A 19,043-nucleotide genomic window follows, 5' to 3' on the forward strand; every position below is an offset into this window, starting at 1 on the left:
AAAATTATTTTTTTGTTTTTCATATTTTTTTTTTTGTTTTCACTGAATTTTTAAAAATATTTTAAGCAATTTTTAATTTTTTTTTAGACATGTAATATAAATATGCTTAAAAAATATTACATTTGTGAATTTTTTTTTTTTTACTAAATATCAAAAATACAAAAAAAATATGAAAATTTAGTTTATTTTTTGTATTTTTGTGTATTTATTAATTTTTTAAAATATTTTTCACAAATATTTTTTTATTTAGATACATCTAAGTAAGGTGTATCTAACAAAGTAAAATTTTTTTTGAAATTTTAAAAATATTCACTAAAAACAAAAAAATATAAAAATTAAAAAATTCAATTTTTAAAAAACTGAATTACGAAAATTAAAATTAAATACACTGATTATTATTATTTTCTCAGATCACTTTTTGGGTAAAGAAAAATGTTAGTGGTCAATGGTGTTTTATTATCATTTTACATTGGATCAAGTAACAAAACTTACTAACTTGTAATCGATGTCATTTTATGAGATACTATGGTATTTTTCAACTCAGTTGAAAAAATAAACAATAAAAAAATCTCACATTTCAAAGTACTTCCATTATGTTAGTATTTGGTAAAATTTAAAATTTAAATATTAAATATTGATTTTTTTTTAATTTAAAAAAGAGTAAATTGATGATAAATCCACTCTTTATGAAATAGTTTGGTGAATGGTATCATGACATGCTCACGTTGAGAGGCACGAGAATTCAAAAGAAGAATGTTAGGGGCAAATCACGAAGACAATTGTGTTTTCGAAGTGCTTGAGTTTAATCACACTGAAGAATTTCCATTCCTCTAGAGTTCTCAAGTGGCATGAGAACTTGGGGAAGTTGTAGAGATGTATTTTTTAGTAGAACCATGTGGGTTAAAGATTTTGGGTATGTATGTGGTATAACTTCGGGTCAAGGTGCCATGTGGCATGATAATATTGGCCAAGGTTGTGGCATTGGTTAAATTTCAGCACACACAGGAGGCTATTGCTGTAATGTAACAAAACGCTTGTACGAGTATGCTCCAATAACAAACTAAAGCAACACAGCACCGAACACAAAAGACTTGATACATTAGAGACAGTTTAGCAATAATCAGGTTCACTAAACACTTGATTGGGGTGCTTACGATTGTTACCCACAAGCACACATTTAATATCACAAAGAGGGAGAAAGGGGGAAGAGAGTTTTATTCATCTTGCGTATTTCACTATGGCATCGACGAAATGAGCAATGTTGCATTTCCACTTCGATACAACGTACATGTAAGGAAGCTCAAAACCTTAAGCCTTTTCGACTATTTCTTCCATCTAAAAGGTTGAACATGCTTCGGCCATATGTGGTTTTCATCATATTTAGGAGGAGGGGAAATTGTAAGAAAGCAAACAAAGTCACTAGTGCAAAGGACATTATGACCACTGAAATTGGTTTCCAAGTTTCGTGTTCTTCGAAAAGCATGAAATATTGGGCAAAACCAAAAGCTATAATAGTGGATGTTATAGAGACAAACAGGGAAATCAGGCCAATTATTAATCTATTGGGCAGGGAATATAGAAAATCAATTGCTGCATAGCGTGTAGTGAAGATGGATAAAAAGATTAAGAATGTGGAGATGGCCGAGTATAGCGCGGCTGCATTTGATATGGCAAATAATCTGAAGGTGGATTCGTTGGTTTTGTTATTTGAGTTTGGATGGCCTGTATTATTGTTGGTTTCGTTATTTAAGTTTGGATGGCCTTTATCATTGTTTCCCCCCGGCACTTGAATGGCTGCCGAAAATGCTATTGTGCCAATGATTGTTGTTGAAACAGTGCATGCACTTGCCAGGCTTACAATCCATTGCTCTTCAGATTGGATCATACGACGATGGTCCTCGTCAAATACCATCATAGGTGTCTTTCCATCATGGTTCAATGTTGTTGTTGCCTGCACCGGCACCAGCTTTTCTACTTCCTACGCCATCAAGTTAGTTTGGAATGTGAAAGCAAGTTTATGGTGCATCCCAATAAATAATAATTATGCATGCACAGAAAAATGTCATTAAAAAGTGCACAAAAAAATGTTCAGATTTATTCAGAGCACTTGTATTTATACTTTCCTATGCATGTAATATTATTGGGTACTGAAAGGTAAAATAGTTGACGAAATTCTATAAAAGAAAATGACACAATAATAAAAAAGAATAATCGCACGCTTCTATGATTCATACAAATTTTGCTGAAAATCAATAATTTATTATTTATTATGTCTTGAGCTTCCCTATAGTTTTTTCCCCATTTTGTCATTTTCTTTTGTAATAGTAGAGATAAATAACAACTTAACTCTTGTTTGTAGGGAATTCAAGAAAAAAAAAACAAGATGTAATATAAACTTGAGAACTTTTTGCCTAGATACAAAACAAATGTATTACCTTGTACCATTGCAATTCACGCTGCATTTGTAAAACTGCACCAGAAGCAACTTCAAGTTGTGGTTGATATGGCATTCGTCCAACCAAGTGCAAGATATTGTTGCCTCCATTGTCTACTTTCAACAGTAACTTTTTACTCACTCTCATTTGTTGAATAATAAAATTGAAAACATGTTCACAACGGCACATAACTGCAAGATGGAGAGCAGAATGCCCCTCTTCGTCTACATAAGAAATTGCATCTGGAAATACCACTAAGATCTCTTCTACTATTTCTTGAATCCCATTTTTTGCCCCTAATAGAAAGGCCTTTTTAAGGATTGATGAATGTTCTGGACTACCCTGAAGTCCCCAGCAAAACATTCTCACAAACAATTTTGTGCGATCATGCATTGATTTTATCTCTTGAATGTGCTTGACATATGGCACTACAATTAGAATGAAGTCAAGAATGAAGTAAGTTTATAATCAAGTTGTGTGCAGTTAGTTGCAAGTAGCTACTGCAGAATTTCAACTATCTTTTGAACCATTTTTTGAGTATTAGTTGCTTGTAATTTCTGTCGAATTGTGAAAGAAAGCAATCCAAACCAGTTAAGAACTAATAATTAACTTTCACTGAGAAAAAAAAAAAAAAAAAAATCCAAACCAGTTAAGAATTAGAGGACAGTGCCAAACCTGTTAAGAATTAGAAGACAGTGCCAAGGTGATAGTTGGGGTTCATACTAATTGTACATAATACAACTCTCAGCAAGGGTACATGAAAATTCAATGGAATAATGATGGTTTTCCATCTTGAATTGTTATGTCCTCTGTTTGTGTTCTTTGTTCTTTGTTTTTGGTTTTGTTATCATTCTTAAAAATATGTGCTTTATGTCACTTTGGTTCTCTAAGTTATATTTTTTTTGTCAATTTTGTCTTTAAACTTTCGTATTTGAGTTAAATTGGTCTAATTTCAATTGTGTCATCTAAATTGCATATATAGTTCCCAAAATATCTGTTTTGTGTCACTTTAAAATATTAATTTTTTCAATTTCTTCCTATTCCCGTTTTGTGTCATTCAATTTCTTCCCAAAATATCCGTATTTGAGTTAAATTGATCACCGGCTTGTTGGTCAGACATTCCAGTCTGCTTTTTTAAGGGTTTGCGATTGATATATAGGCTCATAAGGCAAGGCCGGAATGACTTTTTAGCTTCGTTTAATAAATGGGTTGGACTTAGGAATGCTACTAGCATTAATATATACATAGGACAGTTTTATAATACATACCCTTTTTTGGAGTGTGTATTATATGTTTCAATTATGATGTTTGTGATATTTGGTTATGACATTGTGATTTTATTTATAACTTGGTTATGATTTGATTATGACTCATTGTGGTGTTAATTATGATTCATTTTAATATTGGTTATGACATATTATTATTATTTTGGTTATAATTCAAAAGGTTTTCAGCTATGCCTTATATTGTTTTTGGTTACAACTCATTATATATATATATATATATATATATATATATATATATATATATATATTATAGTTATGGCTCAAAAGAATTTAGTTATGATATTTGTGATAATTAACACTACAAATGTCCTAACTTATATATGATATACAATTTTTTTGAGGATATGTATTATAATTTCTAGCATGAGCCAGTATATACATGCATATAATTTACTTAGTTTTTATTTATTTTTATATAGAAAATATTTACTTAAGATGGAAAACATATCTAACTTAGTCTATAGTTAAAATGTAATGACTAAATATTAAGTTTTTGTGTCAACTCAATTACAAATTATTAATTTTAATTTTATAATATATTTTTTATTTAATAAATGGTTTTCTTGGATGAACTTGGGATTGTAATACCATGTTAGGGACGAGTTTGAGAGAGATTTTTATGTATAGGGTCGATCTTCGGCAAGAGATATTTTTGTATTTCTTAACTTAGGCTCAGCCCTAATCCGACGCGACTTCATATTTGTCCACCCCTACTAAACACTGTAATATGCTTAGTCTTCTTCCGTCATTGTTTAGGAATCAAGTCACTCAACACACTTTATGAATGGTATATTTTATTATCATTTTGTTACAATTTTGACAGTTGGATCAATTTGACACATTGAAAAGTGACATAAAATGCATACTTCAGAGATTATAAATCTTTTTATATTTGGCTCTGTTTGGTGAAACTTTTTTTAAGTTAAAAGTTGATAATCAGAAAGTAAAATTTAAAAATATATCTTTTTCAGCTTCTAAATAATCAAAAAAAAAAAAAAACTTATTTAAGTTATTTCTACCTAATAAGTTATAAGTAGAAACTATATCAAACAGTCTGACACAGACTTTTAAATTAAAATAAATTATAATCACATCCTAAAAAGTGTAACAAACAGCCCTTTTAAGTCTGCAACGGTCTAATTCTTAGACAATAGTATGGATCAAACCATATTCTCATTTAGTCTTTTCTAATATTTGGATTAGAACTTATTTAACTATAGTCGGCTAACGCCTGATTTAGTGACACCCGGTTGGTCGGACTTCTTGTGCGCCTGTTATTGTGTGTTGTTGACTTTCTCACATAGTTGACTTTTATTTTAATGAAATTATCTATCTTCTACCAATAATTCCCAAATTATGAGTTTTATTGCATTTTAATTGCTAATCTTTTGATTTTGTCAATTTTGATCCCCCATTTGTGCGTTAAATAGTCCTTGCCACTCACGCTATCTAAAATAGTTAAATGGGAAGTGAGGTATTATTTAGACTTTATTAAAAAAGGGACAAATTATACTAGTAATTCTTATATTTTGATTTTTGTATCATTTTGGTTCTTATAGTTTCAATTAATTCAACTTTGACTTTGAATTAATGACTTTGTCAATTTGAACTAATTGATTACAATTGTTAACATGTTTTTTTTTTATTTTTTTGTTTTAATGAAAAATCCACTCAAATTTTTTTTTTAATGAAAAATCCACTCAACAGCGGCATGTGTCAAACTTTTAAAAACAAAATTAGAAAGTTGCTTAACTTGATGAGTTAACATGAACTAATTCAATGATTGTTTTATGTCAAAAATTCTAACAATATTATTAATTGGACTAAATTGACACAATTTAAAATTACTAGTCAAAATTAATCAAATTGAAAGTATAAAGAACAAAATGACACATAGGACAAAATATAAGGTGAGAGGGTAATTTGTATAACACAAATTGGGCCGAGCTAGGCTGAAGTGGGCTTAAGACTTGGGCCGCATTAGTGAACTGAGCTATGCTTTAGATAGAGCTTGGTTTGGGCCGCACGAAGGTCAAATCGGTCAAAGAAGTTTGACTGGATAGGTAAACGCTAATGTTCTTAGACCGAGCTATTTTCTAATGGCGGTCAAAGGTTTGACTGAGCTATATGGGAAGGTGGTCAAATGTAATTGGTAGTAAAGCTTTAACTGGGCTAGGAGAAAGGCCATGCAACGTTAAACATGGTGGTGCGTCGTGCTAGGCTTGCATGGCGCTGCGTGTTACACAGTTAAATCAGAGGCGGACAGAGCAAGGTAGTTCGACTACTTGGCTGGAAGTTGTGTAAAGAGTTGTGCCATCTCAATTGGCTTGCAATGAGAAAGATGTTAAAGGATGAGCATTATTCTTTAAGAATGTGATTCTTAAGAGGACTCTACAAAGGAGAATTAGAATCCTACTAGGATTGTGCCATGCAAAACTTACAAAAGCTCAAACCAAACCCTAATTTCAAGTATTGCAATTATTATTACCGAATTTACAAAGCTTTTGTTTCATTCTTAGTCTATTTGCTGACTTAAGCATTGGAGGGATTTCTGGTATACACTCGCCGATTAGTTGACGTTTGTGATTTCAGGTCTTACGATGACGTTTGAAGGAACGTAAGTTTGATCAATAGGATTATACAAGCGACAATTATTTTGTGCTCGTACATAGGGATTACTAATATAGTTTACCTTAAAAAAAATCTAACCAAATTAAAGGGAAAATTATGCAAATAGTCCTTGTAGTTTAACCAAATTAAAATTTTAACAAAATTAAAATATTGATTTGAATTAAGTTTTGAAAATAGTTTTGAATTATGTGTTTGGTTATGAGTTTTGAAAAGTAATGATATGTTTTGAATTGAGTTTTGAGAAATGAGTGTAGAATTGTGATTTAAAAGCTCAAAGCAAACAACACACTCAAATCAATGGGTGAAATTATAATTTGAAAATTCTGCCAAACAGAGCCTAAATTTTTTATTTAAAATTAAAACTAGGGCTCTGTTTGGCAAGAACTTTTTTGGCTATTTTATTCACAACAAACAAAACATCACATCTAACTCATAATCATTACACTCTTCTCTCACAAAAAAAAAAAAAATTAAAAAAGCCAAAAAGTCCTTCACAAACTAAGCTTTTTAGCCCAAGCTAAAATAGTTAAAAAAAAGTCAAAAAATTAAAAAACTAATCCACTTCCCGAACGGAGGTTAAAGGTGTTTAGTTTTTTTTTTATTTATTTATTAAACAGTTAAAGGTGTGTAGTTTGAGAACCAGGTTGATTAACTATTATATTTCACTGGATCAAGTTAGTGAGTAGAGCTTTATATATACTTGCAAGACTGATAAGTAAAAGCAGAGAAGAAGATAAGCAATTCTGACAAACCAGATAAGTAGTCTTTTCTAAAAAGTCGAATTTGTGAACTTTGAATTGGCTTCTCCGGGTCCTCACTAGCATTCGGTGAACATTTGAAGACAAAAGGACCCTCTTGAACCGGAACAACTGAAAAATATATGATTCCACATGTGAACACCACTTTCCATGTAGAAATTTAGGTAAATTACACTACTAATCTCTCTAGTTTGAGTAAATTACATTATTAATGTCTCTAGTTTGAGTGAAATATCACTTTGCTCCTCGTAATTTCAATTTGAACCTTATACTTTTAATTTTATTACAATATAATTCTTCCATTAGTTACTGGTAGAATTTTGAACGGAAAAAGAGCACATGCAAAACTAGAGAGACCAAATTGAAATTCAAAAGAAATTATAAAGGTCACTGGTATAATGAATAAATTATGCTAGTGGTTCCTATAGTTTGTTTTGAATTTTATTTTGACCCCTCTAGTTTGGCATATAGTTTATTTTATTTTTATTTATTTATTTTTTTCCATTCAAAATGTCAACCGCATATGATAGATATGTGACATTGCAATAAAATTAAAAATATGAGATTCAAATCACAAGGACTAAAACTATAACGACTAAAGTCATACTTCTGTTAGACTACATGAACTAATAGTATAATTTATTCTAAGATTTATTTGCTTTATCAAAATAAACAGATATGCCATTTCATTAAATTAAGAGTAATATGATTGTGGATAATTTAGCATGGGATTATATCACAATCTAGAGGTTATTTTTACCTTTTTTCTTTTTCCCTTTGATTTTTCCTCTTTTTGTTACCAAAAAAAAAAAAAAAAAAATCTCCAGGGGATGGTTTGTTGACATAGCTTTTTGCCTAAAGAAGAACGGACACTTACATGGACTTGAGGCATTTCGTGGTGGACACCAACAGGGCTGAGTAAAGAATCTGTAAAATCTGTAATCCGATCCAGTTTAGTCTAATTTGATAGGTTTGGATTGGTTTTTTGAATCCGTGGTTCGGTTTCGGATTGAAAAATTAAAAATTCGTAGTCCACGGATTGGTTCCGGAATGAACCCCACGGTTCCAAATTGGAACCGATCCGGACCGTATACAAATAGTCTATATTTTTATTATACATCCTCCCCCATAGTATTTTCTCTTATTCCATATAAAACTAAACTCAGACCTAAACCCGCATCATATCTTCTTTTATTACTTTTGTTTGTTAGTTTTTAATTTTAATTTGTAATGGTCTAAATACTTATGGTGAAACCAATTTTCTTATGGTTGTTTAAATTCTAGAATAATATGTCGCTATTACAGAAAGACATGTTGCTATTGTGGAATTAATATAGCGCTATGTTTATGTTTTTATGAAATTAAAGCGTTATATATATATATTTTTTTGTTATTTAATTATGTGAATCCGTGGTCCTAAACCGATCCAATCCGTATTTAAATGGATTGGTTCGGATTGGTTCCATGATTTAAACGGATTGGATTGGTTCCAATTTTTCAGGAACTGTAAATAACGGATTGGTCCTGATTTTACCCCAATCTGATTCAATCCGGACCATGCTCACCCCTAAACACCCACATTTTGTGGATACTCTTAAAATCGTGCCACACACTTTTTTAATTAAAATTTTAAATTCATAATATCAGACAATTTTTAACATCTCGTGGGCATTTTGAAAACATATCTTGAATCTTCTGAACACAATCTATTCGATGATTATCTTCATAATAATAATATTTTATATTCTTCGAAATGCAACTTGTACACTCTAAGATATGGTTTGGAAAATGGATTGACTTTTTAATTTTTTTAGCTATTTTAGTCTGGGGCTAAAAAGCTTGGTTTGGGAAAGGTTTTTAGCTTTTTTAATTTTTTTGTGAGAGAAAAAATGTAATGATTATGGGTTAGATGTGATATTTTGTTTTATTGGGTTAAAAAGTCTATTTTATTTTTTGTGACTATTTTAACAAAAAAAAGCTTAGCCTTTTTCTTCCCCAACCATGCCTAAATATATTTTAAAATATTTATGAGATAAATACATTATATATATTTTAATATTCTATAATTACTTCACATTCTTTAAATCAATTGCAGATGTTAGCCATCATGCTGTTGTTAAAATTTGGCAGGATAAGTACAAAATGCTCCAATAGTGCTATCAATTGTGCCAAATTTGAAACGATAGAAGTAGTTTGCCAAATTTTAGCATGATGAATGACTATTAATTTTATTAAATTTACCATATTGCCCCCCAAAATGCCACGTCATAGAGCCAAAGGGTGTTTTTCCAATGGTAACCAGAGTCCTTCCAATGACATTTGGTGGAGCTTGTAAACCTTTCAAGACAATGGCTCTGTTTGGTGCAGCTTTTTTTCAGTTTATTTTAGCTTTCAGCTTAATTTAAGCTATTTTGATGTATTTGGTTTAGCTTAACAATGCAATTTATAATTTTTTGTAAGTAAGAAATCAGCTTATTCTTTGAGTGGGCAGGAGAAACTTAATTTATAAGTCAGAAATCAGCTTACGTTCATAGTTATAAGCTATAAGCTGTTAAGGCATAAGTTATAAGCACTTTCCCACAGCTCTACCAAACAGGGCTAATATCATGTGGTCCAACGGTCCAAATATTCACCATGAGTAGCACCGATTGACCTCGTGGCAGCCAATACTCCAAAATGATCATGTTATGATATTAGCATCCAGCGGTAGGCCCCCACGAGCCTAGCCACATTTTTTTTATACCATTTTACATTGGGTAAATTATGTCTTTATATTTTAACTCTTATATCATTTTAGTTCCAGTAATTTAATTAATTTAATTTTAATTTGAATTTATAATTTTATCTAAATTTGAACCAATTAACAATAACTCTTATAATTTCTTTTTATTTGTAAAAAATACGCATATAAGTGGCACGTGTCATATTTTTAAGAGTAAAATTTTAACTTAACTCAGTATGTTAATCAATTCAGTGATTATTTTTCATCAAATACACTAATGACATTATCAACTGGATTAAATTGACACAAAATCTAACATTAATGATCAAAATTGAGCCAATAGAAAATATAGAAATTAAAATGACATAAGGTATAAAACATAAGGACCACAGGTATAATTTGCCCTTACATTTATCATCTCTTTTTTTACCACATTATTAGTATAATAGCTCTTATCACTCATACATGTTTATCTCTAATGAGGTGCTAGCTGATGAAATAATAAATATAATATGGTATAAAATTTAGTAAGTGGAACATTACTCTTGAACTACACAAGAGTTAAATAGATTTTGTTTTTGTTTTTCTGTGTGAAGATAAATAAACTAATAAATGTGTAAAAGGCAGCATAAAAATCATGAGAAAGGGAAATAGCCAGGAGACTTACAATAATAGATAAAACGCTTCCAGATGTTTAATTTTGTTCCGTTACGAAAAGCAGACGGCATTTGGGCTAGTATTTCCAAATGAAAGACATCCTGCCACTTGGAGAATGCTAATCTAGGGTTGCTTGCCAGTAAATACATAGCCAAATCTGAAACATTAATGGCATAAATCAACAAAATGATGATTATATGTAAACACTTACGCTGTGTTTGGTTGGGGGATTTGGGAAGGGAAATGGAAAGGGAAATGGAAATGAAAGGAAAAGGAGAAAGAATTAATAGAATTCCAAATCTCAACTATGTTTGGTTGTGTTGGTTATAAAATAGAATTGATGTCCTAAAAGGTATCCTATTTCTTTATTTATTTCTCACCCTCTTTCTTTTCCCATATATTTTTTATTATAACCAAACATAAATAGGATTACATTTCTCATTCCTTTTCCAAATCCCACCTCAAAAACTCCAACCAAACACCGCATTAACTTAAAATATCTATTATTAGATTTGGAAGACAATTATTATTTTATCTTTTTGAATAATCGACCATGTAATGAGAACAAGCAATTAAACTAGTATATATATCTATCTCATAAGCAAGCTCACATCACCAATTTATTTTGATTAAGTTTTATACTTACCAATTTATGTGGATTAAGTTTTATACTTCAATATTGAGTTTTGTGAATCAATTTAGGCTAGCTCAGTTGGCCACTCCTACACACTTCCCCTTCGAAGACTAGGATCCTTAGTACTAATTACAAAGATTAATAATTTTTCTCTTATTATGGGGCTTTGGTATATCATTTACTTCTTTTCCATTATGAAACTCTTTCTTAGGTCGATTAGACTTTTCTATATTGTATACTTCTACTAATTGAAAAAATATAAATAAATAAATAAAATAGTCATTTCTTAGTTTGATTAGGCTTCTCTATATTGTAAATATTCATATTGACTGAAAAAAAAAAAAAAAAAATCTTGTTTGGTTTCCAAACTGAAATACAATTATTTATTTATTTATTTTTAAATTTTAGATGCACCTAATTTATAATTAAAGGCTAATATTGAAATGGCTCCCCCTCTCTCTAGAACTCCAATCCTAAGGATTGTCATAACCTAAACATTTCGATTTTTGTTATTAACAATATAAAACCCTAGTATTTAACACATGCATACATCGGAACTTAAAAATATAAATTTTAGCTTGATTTATGCTTATTTTAGATTTTTTTTTTTAATTCGTGTTATATTGAAGGTCATGTAGTTACTACTTTCAACTTTTAATTTAGGTACAGTCATATTATTTCAAAAATATATTAGATTTTACAATTAAAAACAATATTTAAGCATATTAATTATATCATGTAATGAAAATTAAGTACGGAAATTTTTTAGCATTGAGATATATATACATACTAATCTTTTAAAAGCTTGAATATTTCAATGCAAATTTATTAGTTGAATTTAAGGCAAAATATAAATACCATTCAACATGAGGAGCATTTTAGAAGAAGGCAAAATCTTACACAATCCAGCAATCTAACGCAATATGTATTTTAGAACAGGTTAATTTTACACTTATTCATATATTTGTTTCTTTTTATTATTGGGAATTGATATAAATATTTATATTTAAAAGAATGTTTTATAAGGACTTAAGGCTTGGTTTGGTTTTGTTTGATCTTTAGCCTTGAGTATCTACATGTCCAAACATATGTATGTTAATGTATTTGTAAATAATAATATACGTTTGTGATGTTAAATATATGCTCATATGTATAAATGTATCATAACTTTTATTCACACATTTGCTTTTAAATCATTGTTCAATCTATTTTGGTTAATTGATTGATCCTCCACACATTACTATTTCACAAAATTTGTTCTTAAAATCCTCATTAACTATATTGATTTTAAGTTAATCTTCTCTCCAAATGTTTATCATTCAAAATATATCACTCAAAATCTAAAATCCGAAAATTGCATCTCGTCTCTTGAAGTTTAAAATTTCATAACAAATTACCCATTTTATTAAAAAATATCAAATCAATTAACAATTTTTAATGATATTAGAAATATATTTCAATTAATAATTCAAATAGTTTTATTATTGTATAAGAGACTAGTTAGGAATTGAGGTATTTATAATTTTTCAAATTACAATAGACAATTCGTATTAAACAAAATTCAAGAGGTGTATTTGTTATTTACTGTTAATTTTGAAATTAATTTTAAGTTATTTGTTCATTCTGCGCATAACGACATATGCTAATATATATATATAAACTAGCGATTTGGGAACACCAAGTGTGTACATCACAAATATGTGGTTCAAAGTTCAAGAAAGTGGGCCCAAGGTGTTCAACATTAGCCCGGAAGTGTGAAAAACGGGCGTCGGAGGATATATAACTGGTTGCTGCAACAATTACTGGCCTCCCACCCTTCAGTGACCTTCCCAGTGATAAAACAGAGGTACCTGCCAAAAACGAACGAAAACCGTTGCAAAATGAACGTTCGGGGGCCAAAACGCGCAGTTTGGGGTCCCGAAAAATGGGCTGCCAAGCACCGAAAGTGGCATTCGGCCACGAAGTGGGTTTCTCAGACCCCAGTGTCCCTTAAAAGGGAGCAAATAAGATGCATGCCAAAATTTAGAGCAAACGGAGATGGTTAGGCGGTCCCGAACCGAGGCACACGGCCAACGGTCCCGAAAAATCGGAAACCGGACTCCGAAATGGGCAAAATGGCCTACGGCCACGAAATGTAGCCCACGGCCACTGAGAGATGGTCTATGGGACCTCTCCCTACCCTTAGGAAAAGAAACAGAGAAAACCGAGTCTGGTTCGCAAACCGAGACAAGACATAGAAGAGGGTTCGGAAATCCGGAGGCAGGGCTCACGGCCGCGACTCTGAGACTTCTGAACGAGCACGATATGCAACATCACCAAGCGCTCAATTGGTGACGTCTGAGTCTTAAGGTCGGTCAAAAATGGGGTGTCTACAGTTGCCCCTCTTTGACAGAACTCGGAAGTCATAAGAATGACGGGAGTGAATGTCAAAGCCCAAAGACGACCCATTTTTGACAAGGCCGAAGACTTAGACAGAGCAGATAGGATAGACAAAGATGTGCCCGCAGGCAGGGGCAAAATGCAAATGATATGCAAGAAGATTTTGAAGATTGGACTTATACGCTACGCGAGGCCGGTTTTGAAAGTTGGACTTATACGCTACGCGAAGCCGGTTATCACTCATGATCATGCAAAGAGAGCTGTAATGAAGCACTTATGCGAAATAAATGCAACATTTTAAGCGAGTGCTAGGCAAGCAAGTAAACTCGAGCCAAACTACACCTCGTGCAGAAAGGATGTAAGAAAATTATGGAATTCTCACTGCGAATACAGTGTGCATGTGTGATAGATACACAAAGCGAACATGTGATTGATACACAAAAAGGTGAGCACAAAGTGTGATAGATGCACTAAGTGAGCAAAGCGAGTGTGTGATAGATACACTATTTGAGCAAAGTGTAATTCATATACAAAGGGTGAAGTGAGCAAAGTGTGATGGATACACTAAAGGTGAACACAAAGTGTGACAGATGCACTTAGTGAACAAAGTATGATTGATATACTAAATGTGAACACAAAGTGTGATAGATGCACTTAGTGAACAAAGTATGATTGATATGCTGAAAATTAACACAAAGTCTGATAGATGCACAATGTGAGCAAAGTATGATTGATATACTGAAAGTGAACACAAAGTGTGATAGATGCACTATGTGAGCAAAGTATGATTGATATACTGAAAATTAACACAAAGTGTGATAGATGCGCTATGTGAGCAGAGTATGATTGATATGCTGAAAATTAACACAAAGTGTGATAGATGCACTATGTGAGCAAAGTATGATTGATATACTGAAAATTAACACAAAGTGTGATAGATGCACTTAGTGAACAAGTATGATTGATATACTGAAAGGGAACACAAAGTGTGATAGATGCACTTAGTGAACAAATATGATTGATATACTGAAAATTAACACAAAGTGTGATAGATGCACAATGTGAGCAAAGTATGATTGATATACTGAAAGTGAACACAAAGTGTGATAGATGCACTATGTGAGCAAAGTATGATTGATATACTGAAAATTAACACAAAGTGTGATAGATGCGCTATGTGAGCAGAGTATGATTGATATGCTGAAAATTAACACAAAGTGTGATAGATGCACTATGTGAGCAAAGTATGATTGATATACTGAAAGGGAACACAAAGTGTGATAGATGCACTTAGTGAACAAGTATGATTGATATACTGAAAGGGAACACAAAGTGTGATAGATGCACTTAGTGAACAAATATGATTGATATACTGAAAATTAACACAAAGTGTGATAGATGCACAATGTGAGCAAAGTATGATTGATATACTGAAAGTGAACACAAAGTGTGATAGATGCACTTAGTGAACAGAGTATGATTGATATACTAAATGCGAATACGAAGTGTGATAGATGCACTTAGTGAACAGAGTATGATTGATATACTAAATGTGAACACAAAGTGGGATAGATGCACTAAGTGAACAAGTGTGATTGATATACTAAATGTATGAAGTGTGATTGATACACTAAATGAATGATCTTAAACAGAACTTCTTTGAATGAACTGTACATACAATATCGTGTATGAGTGAGAAAGAAACTTGATAGGTACAATGCAATACAATACATAATGCTTAAGAAAAGCAATAAATAGACAAAACAGCGTTTTAGAAAACACCTCATGGGGTGAGTGGCGATGAACCGCTCCACTCTGACGGGGATCTCTCCTCGTGCTCTTCAAACACTTACCTTCAACTCACAGTATAAAGGCTCTGAAATACTGACAAGGGTTCTTCACGTAGAACACTTTGGATGTTGCCTTTCTTCCTGATCATATTCACAACTTTCCCTATTCTCCAACGGGGTGACAGACTAGGTTGGTTCAATATCCAGAATTGAGGTGCATACACGCTATCTCAACCTATGGGGCTTCCATACAGATTTCAAGCCGAGGACACGCCTCTGGGTATTTAAACCAGACTTTAGTCTCGGAAATCCCGAACCTTTGCGTTCTAGGCATCAGCCATTCGAACTCTAGTTTCCACCGTCGCAGTTGGTCTCCTAGAAACTCATTGCGAACACAACCAAGATGCCTCTAGCAGGGAATGGTACTCAGGGAGAGCACTTGATCGCCATTTTGGCTTGAAGCAGACTTGATCTTGAGCTTGAGGTAGAGGCACACTCATACTTCGGAGCTTTGGCAAGACTTGAAGAGGTACACACGGAATGTAGTCTTGGAACTTGCTGGAGTTGAAACAAACTCAGATGCTCGACATTTCCTCTTTTGCTTTTGCTTTGTAGTCTGGAACCCATATAGCTTCAAATAGGTCCTAGTTCTACTGTTCTCGCATGACCTGGGTTGAACCCTGCGGTTTTATGAAAGAACGAATCTTATTTTGTACAGATGTGGAGAACGGCACGGCACTCGGAGCGCAAAACGATTTTATTTTTGAATTGATAAATGAGCTTTTGACCGGGTATCGAGCTTACGACTGCACACAGCAAGGCAACTCAACAAGGAAATAAAAGGCACGCAACCTAGACACATCGAGTAACACTCGAAACGACTCAAAACAAGAATCGAGATAAAACAAAAAGACACGACACTCAGACATGCACAGGGAGCCTGTTTCACCGGGTATTGTTCCCCACCCTCTCTCATTTGTGATCCTCACATCACTCGGCCCTCAAGCTCTATTTTTCTAAAAAAGCCCTCTTCTCACTTTTCCTCTCATCGCACGTCTCTCTATTCTTCATTCTCTCATTTTTCATCCCTCCCCTGGGTGGTTGATGGATGAACAGGAAATTGCGAGCTCACACCCAACATAATCAGCTCGCGGCTATTTCCTTCGGTGACATCTGTCGATGCGCCGGATGAGGGAATGTAGCATCTCGATCCATTCCAATTCGTGCTTCGCACTCGCCTTGATACCTCACTGCTTGGAGGATGAGAGAGCTTTCTGCCCTTTGTTGTGCCCTTTTCTGGCGAATACGGTGCCTTTCTTGGCAAGTATGTTGACAATGGGAAAGACAGGAAGCCTGACTCAACTGTGCCCCTAGTTCATCATTTTGACCATTTTTTGTTTTAGTTTTCTCCTAAAAAATTTTGACCAAAATGAGAGTTAGATTAGCATGCTTGTTCAATTTTCTGATTTAAAATCATGCAAGTTAGGCTGTGAGCACTGAGAGTTTTCCTTTTTGGGTCCGAGAAATGGTCCAGTTTTGAAAATGGAATACTTTTTGAGAAGGTTAGTCAACCTCAGTAAAAATTCTCAAAAACTATTTTTGCGAACGACCACTGCTCAACGAGCACGGAACCTACTCTCGAGATGCACAACCTCGGATTCGAAGGAAAATTGCCCCTTGCTTGAGGGGAACTGCATGGCAACGGAAAGTTGCCCCTTGTTTGAATGGCACCGCAGCACATTGAATGGCAACGGAAAGTTGCCCCTTGTTTGAACGGCGCCACGGCGCATCGAATGGCAATGGAAAGTTGCCCCTTGTTTGGATGGCACCGCAGCGCATTGAATGGCAACGGAAAGTTGCCCCTTGTTTGAATGGCACCGCAGCGCATTGTAGGCAGTCCTCAGAGCGACGAACACAACCAAACTCTCGGATACAGAGAAAGCAAAGATGATCAGAACCATCGCATGGACACAATCGAATTGTTTTACGGCTGGACTTCAGAATGAAGTTGCCTACGTATCCCAAAGATGGGAATCAAGCCTCACGTAGTTCGGGGTTAAGGTACACTCGGGTATTAACCTCTCCCTTTTTAGGCTCTAACTTTTGCCAAGGCGCCCGTTGCGGGTTTTCAACCTTGCGAGCTTTGTTCTTCTTTCTTTCTCTTTTCAATTCTTTTTCTTCTCTTTTTTTTGTTCTTTTCTTTGCATTTTTCTTTTTTTGTTCTCTTTTTTTTCTTTTGCATTTTTTGTTTTCTTCTTTTTTTTTGTATTTTTCTCTTGCTCTAACTTTTGCCTAGGTCGCCCTTTCGGGTTTTCGGCCCAGCGAGCCTCTCAAAGGGTAAAAGCGTAACGAGTCCATGCCAAATGGTTTTGAGATCTTGAAATTATCTGAATCCAGGAGAATGGCTGCTGTTCTAGCTTCGTAAACTTCTCCTGATGAGATTTGATCTTTTTGATCTGACTTTCCTGGCCTCTTGTTCAAGGGATGCTTCAAATCGGGCCACACAGGCCTCACGTCGTAGTTGACCGTTGAACCTTCTGAATTCGAGTTCAAGGTTTTGAAAGGAGAGGGGTCGAGTCTCGAGGCTGAGAGCGATCCTAAGCTGCACAATCTCAAGAGCGATTCCGCACAAGTCTTCGCAGGACTGCGCAAAACATTTTGTTTTTGAAAATTTTAAGAAAGCGACAAATCGCTCGCGCTGAAGATAGTGTAGAACCAATCTGGATCAAGCCAGGATCCTTCCCAGTACTCACGCTAACAAGCATGATTTCATTCATAAAGGGGCTTAGCACGCCTCTCTTTCTCTCAAATGATCAAAGTTTTGTAAATCCCAAGGAATTCCTTTCTCTTCGTTTTCACCGCAGTGTTTTAAAAAAAAAAAGTTTCGAAAAACTTAGGTCAATGCAATGATTTTGGGGTGCAGAAGAGTAGGCGAAAAGTACCGCCGTTTCATTCAAACTTTCTGGCATAATTGGCACACGGCCGAGGCAAACACAAGAGCGTGAAAAACCACTGCTATTTCGTTCAGAATCTGTTGGCATAACTGGCTCCCTGACAGAAACAGACTCAAAACAAAATGAAAAGACAAACACAAAACAAAATGGTGATGCCCGAGGCAACACCCCCTGGAATCACCTGACTCCTATACAACAGGACTGACTCGATGCAACAAGACAGACCCAAAACAAAAGAGACTGACTCAAAATAAAACGACAAACTCGAAACAAAACGACAAGACTGCCTCAATACCCGAGTCAGAAAGCACAAAAGCTAACATTCGCAAATGTTCAAAACAGTGCATGCCATCCACCATATCTGGAGTAAACTGAGCGCTGCCCGCAGGTGGTTCACCCCCCCAATCACATCACATTATCCCCCAAGTTCACTGATCAAGTGCCGATAGACTTCGCGGGACCTGGTGCGGGGATGACCCCGTTGTCAAACAGATCTTGTACATCATGGCGCAGACGAAAGCAACTGTCGGTGCCATGACCGGTTTGTTGATGGTATGCGCAGTATTTAGTCTGATCATGCTTTGCAGGGATAGGATCAGGTAAAGGCCGTTGTTCCAATGGCTTCAGATGTCCTTTTCGGATTAAGGCCTCTAAAGCTTTTGACAAAGGCATATAAAGCGGGGTGAAAACCCTCTTGACTCGGGGTGGATATTTGGTTCCTTGTGAGCTACTTCCGGACGCACCGGTGAATGGGGTAGCTGTTTTTGATACGGTGGTAGTAACCATGCCCACATTAG

The 19,043-nt window shown here is 34.1% G+C and overlaps 1 protein-coding gene across 1 annotated transcript; it reads right to left on the reverse strand.

Annotated features, from left to right (window-relative positions):
- Positions 1-1,079: 1,079 nt before the first annotated feature.
- Positions 1,080-10,650, reverse strand: LOC114282081 (uncharacterized). The gene is made up of 4 exons (XM_082894377.1): positions 10,500-10,650; positions 7,105-7,221; positions 2,436-2,863; positions 1,080-1,978 (listed from the first exon to the last, which is right to left on the reverse strand). Exons 1-4 carry the CDS (start codon positions 10,636-10,638, stop codon positions 1,301-1,303), a joined length of 1,362 nt encoding a protein of 453 aa, XP_082750503.1. The 5' UTR covers positions 10,639-10,650; the 3' UTR covers positions 1,080-1,300.
- Positions 10,651-19,043: the final 8,393 nt, after the last annotated feature.

Source organism: Camellia sinensis, chromosome 11 (genome assembly GCF_055761805.1).
Source record: "Camellia sinensis isolate YWXY chromosome 11, ASM5576180v1, whole genome shotgun sequence".
Lineage (NCBI taxonomy): Eukaryota > Viridiplantae > Streptophyta > Magnoliopsida > Ericales > Theaceae > Camellia > Camellia sinensis.